The sequence below is a fragment of the Crocodylus siamensis genome, chromosome 7 (assembly GCF_052110815.1).
Source record: "Crocodylus siamensis isolate JL-2025a chromosome 7, ASM5211081v1, whole genome shotgun sequence".
In the NCBI taxonomy this organism is placed as follows: domain Eukaryota; kingdom Metazoa; phylum Chordata; order Crocodylia; family Crocodylidae; genus Crocodylus; species Crocodylus siamensis.
In genome coordinates this window covers 47,913,777-47,924,092 of record NC_143401.1, presented here as the reverse complement: position 1 = coordinate 47,924,092, position 10,316 = coordinate 47,913,777, and the positions used below count along the sequence as shown (strand labels likewise).

Sequence of the window (10,316 nt, the reverse complement as noted above, 5' to 3'; positions counted from 1 at the left end):
TGATGCTTGGGGTCGGCACACTCCCAATGCTGCGCCTTATCTGGCACTCAGCGTCAGCACACTCCCAATGCTGCCCTTTACTGGCATTTGGCGGTCGCTGCCCACCCAGGTCTTCCCAATTGCTGCCCCCCTCTCTGGGGCTGGGGTCGCCACTCTACCATGAGTCCCGTATGAGGCCTCCTCCATCTCCTTATAGCTTCACCCAAGCCACCGGTCTAACAGCAAACAAAACACACGCCCCTGGGCTATAACATAAGCTCGAGCCAGCTGGCTATGACAACATTTGTGCCACCCCAAGGGTTCTCCATCTCTCACCAGTATCACGTTGCTCAGATGTTTAGGCTTCTACCTGCTCACTCAGGCAGAGCTCCTTCCCCCTTGGCTGCTAGCAGGGAACTCCCCTCCTGGCCTCAGGCCTGGGATTTATATAGGAACCAGGCCCTGCCCCTTCCAGTCAGCTGACCACTAACTGACGCTCCCTCCGGTTGCCCTAGCAACCTGTACCTGGGCTCCTTCCTCACTGCTCCAAAAGTAGCAGGCATCTTAGTGCCCTGCTACAGTGTGGGTATGGGGAAGGGCTGAAGGTCCCACCACATCCCATTTGGCAGCTGGGCATGCTGGCATAAGCTCTGTGGGAGGATGCGGGGTTTGGGGGGAAGGGGTATGGGGGTTGGCTGTGGGGTTTGTGGGTGGTATGGGGCTTGCACAGGAGTTTGGGAGGTGTGGGGTTTGTCGGTGGATTTGTTGGGTGGGACTATGTGTGGGGGGGTGGGACTGCTCAGGAAGGGTGGGTCCATCTGCATAGCACACAGCCCACCCTGAAGCAGCAGCAGCAGCTGCAGCAGCCGTCAGGGCTACTGGCAGAGCCCCAACCCAGCACCGCCTGTGTGATATGGCGCTGCACCACCTCAACCCACTCATGCACACCCTTGGCCAGAACTGAGCCAGTCCTGTTGTCACCTGAGATCCTGGCACCACACGGAGGGGCCATGCACCCTTGCACTGGGCTGGGTCCTGCCTGCATGAAGCCAGCCCAACCCAAAGGTGTGTGGAGCACTGTGCGCCATGTGGGGGAACCCACCCCTCTCAAGCAGTTCCCTACCCCCACCCCCACAATCCTCTCCACCCTTTCTCCACAATTCCTACTTACCTGGGACAGCAACTAGGTCAATCCACCGCTGCAGTCATGCCCTGTCCCTATTTTCCCCAGAACACTGAGGCAGTGTATTAGGACAGGAGGGGCACAAGGTAGCCATAGACTCAGCCTCCAGGTGCTGAGTGTGAGGCTTTTTTTCAGGGTGGGTTTCTTTTTTTTTTTTTTGGATACCTGGATTTCCTGGTATCAAAATTAGAGTTGGCACTGCAAATATGCAGCACGGAGAACATTTCTTCATTCCCAGCATGCCTCTTGTGCCATCTCAAACTGCATTGAGAGGCTGCAACAGGTACACGCTTGTTCATCTGGACAGGCCCTTCAAGTTCCCCGTCTAAGAGTTCTTAGCTTCAGATATTTTTTTCTATATAAAAAAAGTATTTGTAAATCTACAATTTTTACTTTCCAAAATATAGAACAGGCAAAAATCACAACCAAAATACAAATACATTGCACTTACTGCATAAGAGAATTTTTCTTGTTTTTTTTCAACGTAGCTATTTTTAATAATGTTAACAGTACCATAAAATGATGAATATGATTGATATCCTGTGTCTCTGGTGGATATAGATGATTCAACATTCATCTAAAATCAAATCCATAGAATTACATGAAATTCCATAGCAGGAACCATTTGATTTGTAGAGTAACTAGTTAATAACATTCAGAGTTGAAGATATCAGAAGTTTCTGGTTTCCTTCAATATTTCATATCAGCTTCTCCCAAAGTTTTATGCTCCCAAATATGCTTTTATCTGTCAAAAGAACTATTTCTTTTCAAAGAAAAAATAATTTTATTAGAAGGTTAGGACCCACGTTTGTCAGACTAATTATTGGAAAAATATTTCTAGCATTGTATTACATAGCTCATTAACACAGTAACTGAGAAATATATCTTTATTATTAGTTTTTATATTCGTAAAATGTTTTTCTGGGATAACAGTACATTCCAACTGCTTTGTAACTGATGAACTTGACATTCTTGCAGCAAATAACTTCAATAACTTAGGATATGGGAGGATAGAGACCATTCCATTAAAAAAGAAATACAGATTATTTAAACGATCACTTTGAGATGACTAAAATAAAATAGAGAGTAAGCATCTTATTCATGAAGTCTGAATAGTTGCACTTAACTCCTTATCAAAAAGAGTAGGCAATATATTTGAAAATATAAAGGTTACTTCACTTCTGACTTAAAGAAATAAGTTAATGTATTACTTAAGTTGTTTTTAAAGATCACTCTGTATTATCTGTATTTTTTTTCATTTATGTTAAAAAAGCCAACTGTGGGAAGCAATAGGAAGATTAAAATACATTTATGCCATCTGGATTGCAAAATAAGTTCTTATCCTATATTAACTGACAAAAAGAATATTCAATACAATTAACAAATCCTTTCTACCCGTCTATTATGACATACTGTCCAATCTGACAATGAAATGTCAAAACAAACTTTAACTTCATTAAAAATTAAATACCTGAATTGTTTTTAAGCTGTTAATTTCAGTTGAAGCAGTGTTGCGGATGTTTAACTAAACATAAGATTATTTCTTATACAACATTCAGAATAAAAGCAAGGACTTCATATTTTCATTCTTCATTATGACGCCTTCTGGGATGTATGACATTTGTTGTTACCTGTTTATATGCTTATTGGTTACTTTTTATTTTAAATATACTGCAAATCCAGTGCTTATTGCAAGAAATAGTGACAGTGTTATATTTTCTTTTAAATAATCACTTAATTTAGATTATAGTCATAATTATAAAAACAAGAAACATTTCCCACAAAATCTTTATACACATACTGTAAAAACCACCTTCCACAAGGACAATTTACATTTCTTATGAATATTTGAAAAATAAATTACACAGACTTGACTCATCTATTCCTTCTTTTTCTTGAGAAAACTGTTTTTGTTATATCAACAGGATGTAAATATTTGTAAACACGATGTAAAGATTAACATTACTAAAAGTATACGTAGTCTGAGTAACACAGAAAATTCAGTCTGACAAACGTGACAAATTGGAACCCATTTTAACTGGCACAAACCAAAGGAAACAGACATTCCATGAAGTCCCAATCCCACACCCTTTTCTAGCTGCACACAGTGCTCTGATATGTTCACTTGAAATCCATAGGACAGTTACCATTTTTAAACTTTATTCATTATATATGAAACTATGAAGGACTGGAGCCTAAATTATCACCCCAGTTAAGACAGACTTATTCCAGACACTGTGCTGGCAGGTATTACTTGTCTAAAAACAAGCACAGGATTTGAACATGCTGGCATATAGTGGAACATCTTCTGCTCAAGTTGCTGGTTTGTAGGGTAAATTATCTCCCCCTAAAGTTGCTGGTCCACAGAGGTGAAGAATCTATTAATGCTACCCAGCAGCTTATGGTTTTAGGTATTAGATCCCAGGTTCTATTTCTGCTGATCTGTTATGGCAAGAGTTGTTATAACAGTACTGAAAAATATAAAGTGAAGAACATTTCAAAGCAGTATTGAAGACAGTGAAACTGCATCAAGTAATATGAGCAGAGAGTTTGGCCCTCAGAAGACCAATTTGTTTAGCTGATAAAATAAAAAATGGGACTACCATGAAATATTCCCAACAAGGGTGTACAACAGAAAATTCAGGATTGCAAATGCCAAGCTACTGCTCTGAACAATCTTGAGGACAGCACTAATGTAGACTTTTCACACCTATGTTTGTATATACAGAGTATTTAGTCATTGAACCGGTTCCCTGGCAATCACTCTAATTAAGACTGAATATTAGCGTGCCGATTAAGTGGATTCTTCGAAACTTAAGCAAAAACATAAAATAGAAAAATAGATTATTAAGCCACATGCTGCCACTAAAATCTCTGGTTATAAAACATACATCCATAGTAGTGTACAGCAAGGTACTATAGTCATTTTAAATAGACTTTTGCAATAAATAAGTACATAAATAGGAAAAACAAATGTTAACTGAAATAAATAAATGTAACTTCTTTTACTGAGCCAAAACTGAAGTTACTAAATAAATATTTCATTCTTTATATATTATATATATGTAATTAATGTGTGATGACTAAGTGAATATGAAAAAGTACAAAGCTCATCTAACAGACTTTATTCAATATCTGTTTTGTTGAAGCCTAACTCCTACGGCATTACATAATATTAACTCTTACTATAGCTGTTTGCTTTTTTTGCCCGTCTTGGATTTTGCATTCACTTTTCTAGCAGCACTCACTGGTTCGCCTTTTCTCTGTGGCCTCCATAATTCTCTTGAACCATCACCAGCTTCATACACAATTTTAATGGGCTGGATGCTGTTCCTGTCATCCTTGGGTTTCTTCAGGACCATTCTACCTTTTTGAAGGGAATGAGGCTTTGTTTCAGGGACATTATATGAAGTGTGCTGACTTCCTCGGCTTCTGAAATAATAATAATAAAAAAATCAGCCTTGTTTTGTATATGCATCAAATGGTCTGATTTTCTAAGAGGTTGTACAGCATCGATCTATTTTTGGGTGGTAAAAATAGCATTCTTAGAGCTACTGTTCTTTTGCACTGAAGGACGTCATGTAACAACTGTAAATAGGAAGCAGAATTGCAAGCAGAATGGTCATTATCCCACGCAAATAAGAAATAAATGTTAATTTCTTTAACAGAAGAAGTGTACGTGCATCATTGCATACTTTCATTGACGTGAAAGTATCGTCACGTACTGTCGATGAACATGCCACAGTGTTGGTTGATTCACTTAAGGCAATGATTGTCAACCTTTTTGGGCGCATAACACTCCTCGCTGGATTGGAGGCACTCCTCTATAAATTTCTGTGAATTGAGTAGAACCCAAATGCTTACCTCTTTACAGAGGGACCAGACAGTGGGTGTGGGGAACTGACCAGGCAGGGACACTTATCTGCTTATCTTCTCACACCTCTCAGCAGCCTTCAAAGGCTCTAGTGGTATCTCATAGTGTTATGGCACCCCAGTTGAAAATCACCGATTTAAGGTGAAATTTGCCACCTTGCTGAACAAGGCATGCCTTGATTTGAAGTTTAAAGGAATGATACAATGCAGAAGAAGAATGCTGGGTCTCTGCAAAGGGTATATTTCACCTTGCTTTGAAAACAATGGCATTTAATGCTGCAGCAGTGGAGAGAGGATCCTGGGATTCTGGTATTGAAACTGAGCTCTCTGGTTGTTGTAACACCACAGTCTGCCTTTTACTTTCAAACTGGCAGATAGCCTGCAGTGAAATTCAAGTACCTCGGCTCCTGACTAGCTGACCATTGAGAGAAATGTTAGTTTTGAAATTATGCTTTGGAGTTAATTTATGTTCTGAAAGTTGAGATGAGAGGAGAGAGATTGGTATGGGAAAAATATGTCTGCACCATAAAAAGTCTGCTTTAAGGAGCACCACAGTGAAGCACAGCTGCTCCATATTATCCTATGTAGGTGTTATATAACCACCATGTTATGGTGCTGGGTGCACGCCTACTGGTTTGTCCCTACTGGCACACTGTAAGGTGGCTATGTTACATCTGCTTCAGTGTATGTTACATTTGTGGCGAGGACCAGCCATATTTTTACTGTGGTGCTCACTAATGTAGACCTTTGTTACAATGAAACCATAAGAGTTTCAGCCAGAAATGAAAACATGTCCGTGTTTGGGGTGACCTTATTGAAACTGATTGACTTGAGTGATATTATTTCAGACTGACACCAGTGTAACCGAGAACAGAATCTTGCTGTCTAACTTGAAATTTTAACTTGAACTGAAAATACAAGACTTCCAAGTTTTAGTTAAATACAGTTTTGACTATTTCCTTTTTACATCACCTTGAAATGTTTTATAGCAATTATTTATAGCATAAAAGCAGTTATTTGTAATATTAAAATCAATACTATTAATCTAAGGCACCAGCACATCTACCCAAATACTACAAATAAAGCAAAGAACAGCTGGTTTGACATACAAATTTATCTGTTTAAGGATTCCCAGTAGGCTACTATTTTCCATATCTTATTGTTTCTGGAATTCTCATAGCATATTTGTAGTACTACTTGTACAGGGACTTAAATGGTATTGCATATTTAATAGATCCCATTTTTAAAAAGCTGCAATTCTTCAAGTGCACAAAATTCAAACCACCACATCCATAGAATTCAAAGCTACATTGCCAACTTAATTAACATTCCATAGCGCAGGTTGCACTTTTCATGTGTGAATTTCAGTTTTTAGATCATTAGCTGCAAATATTTCATCTTTTAATGTGTCCCAATATTTCATTTGATGCGAGATCTGCTCCCAAAAGGAATGCACAATGGGATTCAATTTAAAAGTCTATGATAGCAAGCAGGGCACAGAAAACTACCAATAAAATAAATCTGTAGAAATAATCCTCTTTTCCTTTAAAGTTTGTTTAGTGTGACAGCTTGCCCTTACACTATTGGGACTCTTGGTTTAAGAGCTTACACAGATGGAACTATATATTGCAACCAGTTAACTACTGAAGTTAAAAGATATGTTACTCTGTACTTATTAACTATCATGAAGAAATTAAAAAATTTATTCTCAAGACAAGATAGCTACAGGACTATCCCAACATGTAATTCCAGTTAATTTATTACTGTACCAAATAATGTTATTAAAGATAACATTTCAATTAAATGGGAATGTGACACAATGTCTGGACCCTAATTTAATAACAACAGAATATAAGAAAATGCTAGTCTTGCCTATTGTGAAGCAAAATACAGAAAATCCAATGCTTCACAATTTGAGCACAAGTCTTATGATGTGGTTTTACTCTGCCTCCTGGAAGCAAGTGATTGTGACAATCTCAGCTTTCATTTTGAAACACATTTCTAGCCTGCAGGGTTACATAGAGACTTTTTGCAAAGGTAACCAAACTGCGCCCTGGCAACCACATTCAAAAGCAAACAAAAGAAACACAACTTTTTTACATTTTAAAAATCTCATGGTTCTTCAGAATAGTCTCATGGTTTTCAAAGACCTAATTAATTACTTTTTAACATTTTTGGATTTGCATATGAAATTGATTTGGGAGAAATATGCAGCCTGGCCTCTTTAAAGTGTGTTATCTAACTGGGTTCTTAAGTCTTTGAAAGTTACCTGTTAAGCATTGTTGAAGGCCTCTGCATCCTCAATAGGCCACTTCTAAGTGGCTATTAAGCCCACACTTTCTTGTGTGTGTAGGAAACTGGGAAAAAAAACTAGTTTGGAAAACCAGGTAGAAACCCTGGATTAAGAGTTCTGCAGCATGCACGCAGGCCTGGACATGATACTGATAATGGACATCTGTGCTTACAGTAGAGTTACTATTCAATCAGTACAAGAAGCTGATTGGTCAGAGAGGAGATTGCCTTTAAGGGTTGTAAGTACCTAAACTGAGGATGCCTGCCTTGCTTAGATTGTAGTTATATTAGCAAATAGTTTCTTTGATTTTAATTCTATTTTTCATTCTTAATAGTTGTCTTTTATTGATTACTCTGGACGATTTCATGCAGGTGTCCCCTGAACGAGAAAAGAAATACCTTAGTTTCTATAAGGAATACCTTAAGAACACATTTCTAAAATGGACACCTCCTCCTCCCTCTGAAGCAAGAGATATGAACAGAGGTTACTGTACCCAGCAAGCTGTGCCCACTTGCCACAAGTTGGTGATCAAATAAGTGGTGAGAACAATGGATAAAATGAGAGACCAGAAACATGTCCTCAGCTGATATAAACCGGTATAGTTCTGCCAACATCAATGGAATTATACATTAGCTGAAGATCCACCAAGGAGTTGCTGGTAGAAGTTAAAATATCTTTTAAACATGTTAAATGAGTTTATCTACTTTTATGAACTAATTTACACAGCTAGATGTTGAAGTAATACAGAAAAAGTTGTTCTAGGAAAGATACATTTAGATAATTTATAAGAAATGTTATTCTCATTTTAGCCTTTTCAATATCAGTGCACTTTTAGATCAGGTGTTAAATCCTCACCTAGTATCAGCAGTCATAATCCCAGTGGGTGTAACTAATGCCAACTGAGGATCATCACTTTAGAGTGGTGGTAGGATTCAAACCTGGTTCTCTTGTGAAGCCAACTGATTACCCAAAATATATATTTAAATTAAAACCTACAGAAATGTGGAACATTATGTTGTTGTTGAAGTTGCATTAAACTGTAAATATATTTGGGTTACACTTATACACAGCCTCAGCATGGCAACTCAACTGATGTGGTAACCCTGTTTAAATGTGCCATGACTTTACAAATTAAGCTAATTTAATGCTTTCAAAACAGATTTTCTTTTCATCCAACAGCAGCAGAAGCTTCTCCACACTGCTTTAAGTCTGTTTTATAGGAATGCACTCTACATGTACTTCAGTCTGTCTGTTGATTCAGTCTGCAAGGATGCACCAGTTCCGATAGTTTTCTTGGGACACCTGTCTAATAAGAAGTCAGATGCAGACCTCCGAGACATTTTAATTTCCCAGCAGATGGAGGCAATTTCTGAATTTCATCATATTGCACTAGATTTAAACCAGTTCATGTCAGTGAAAAGAGCCATGTCCTGCCAAATGCCTCTTCAATTTTCCATTTCCACATCACTTATCCATATGTGATTTCAGTAAAGTATGCATGATTGCAGAAATAAGATATATTGGGCCTAGTTTAATGCAGGCATAAGTGCTTGCAACTCCACTGACTTCAGCAGTTACATTCATACAGCCCAGTAATGAATCTGGCCAATCATGTTTATTTATTTTTTTCCCTATTTCCAATCACTTTAATCGTTATAGAAAACTGAAAATGAGAGAGACTGTCAGGTGAACCATAAGTTAAAGTTTATATTTATGCAAACATGCTCTTTTAGACCATAATCCAGGAGAGGACTATTTAGTGATTTTTAACAACTGATTAGACAGATTTTTTTTCTTTTTAAAGGCACAAACTCCAACAGGGTTAAATAACTATTCCCACAATGCCTACCTGGAAGACACAAAAGGGATTATTCAAGTTTAAAAATGTAACTCCCCGCCAAAATAACACAACAACAACCCAACAACAAAGCCCCAAAACAATGTGAGATTAAGCTACACTTTTACACTGTTTTGATACTTTAAGATATTTGTAATGACACATTGTTGATCTTGTTGATCAGGGCGTGTAGTTGTTTATATGTGGTTTTAAGTTGACAATGTTCCTTTTACATGGGAAATGGCATGTATAGAACTCCCTCGAGGATGTTCATAACAGAATGTTAAAGACATTTTCATCTGGAACTCAGCATATGTTTATTGCCTAGATTCAAATACCGGTTTATCAGACTTTGTGAGTACCTTGTGTGGTCAATCAGGAAGCGGTAATTTATTTTACACCAAAGGAATCTATTTCTTTAGGAACATATTGTTTAATTTTTCATTTTGTAAAACATCTGGATTTCCTTTGTTACATTAAATAAAATATATATAATATCAAAATACAGGACTTCATCCAAAGACCATGGATATCAGAGTAATAGGCTCAGGATAAAGCTTAGACAACAAAAGCAGAAATGCAAGCATGTTAAAATATTCAAATACAAGAAAAATGAAATAACATACATACAGGCATCTGGGTTTCTTATTTAATGAGAAGTCTGTAAGCTGGAACAAAACAAAAATATATTATTCACATTAATACAAACTTGCTAAATGTCAGTTATCCACTGTCTCATAAATTATTTTATATCTATAAAATGTATGTGCATCTACCTCTGAACCTACAAAAAAACTCAGCACCCATGTAAATTAAATCCTGCTACAAATGAGTTCTTTAGATTGAAATAGAGGTCAGGTTATCTGTGTATTTAGAAGACAGAATACCTTGCCTATTTTAGGGGGTGAAGGGAAAGGAGAGAAATTACTCTTGCACTTCCTGCATGGAAACTTGCTGCTTCCTAGCCCACATGCAATAAATTCAACTAAGATGTCACATGAGGTGGCCCAGTGTTTGTAGGGAAAGAAAACAAGTTCCTAAGAACTCTGAAGTTTGTCATAGCTCGACCATATTTGTTTGGAAACAAATGAAAGGTTTCTTTTTCAAAGAATATTTCTTTTGAGTCATATGGTCATTTTGTGTCAGACTGT

The 10,316-nt window shown here is 37.7% G+C and overlaps 1 protein-coding gene across 2 annotated transcripts in view; it reads right to left on the bottom strand.

Moving 5' to 3' along the window:
• Positions 1-1,593: 1,593 nt before the first annotated feature.
• ZNF365 (zinc finger protein 365) overlaps positions 1,594-10,316 on the bottom strand; it is a 41,156-nt gene continuing 32,433 nt past the window's right edge. The window contains exons 4-5 of one of the 2 annotated variants that reach the window (XM_090057579.1): positions 9,796-9,833; positions 1,594-4,594 (exon numbers count right to left, since the gene is read on the bottom strand). In XM_090057579.1, coding sequence (XP_089913705.1) covers positions 4,348-4,594; positions 9,796-9,833 — 285 coding nt within the window. In that variant the 3' untranslated portion in view covers positions 1,594-4,347. Of the gene's footprint in view, positions 4,595-9,791; positions 9,834-10,316 lie in introns of both variants that reach the window. The other variant, XM_090057580.1, reaches the window with a different exon arrangement.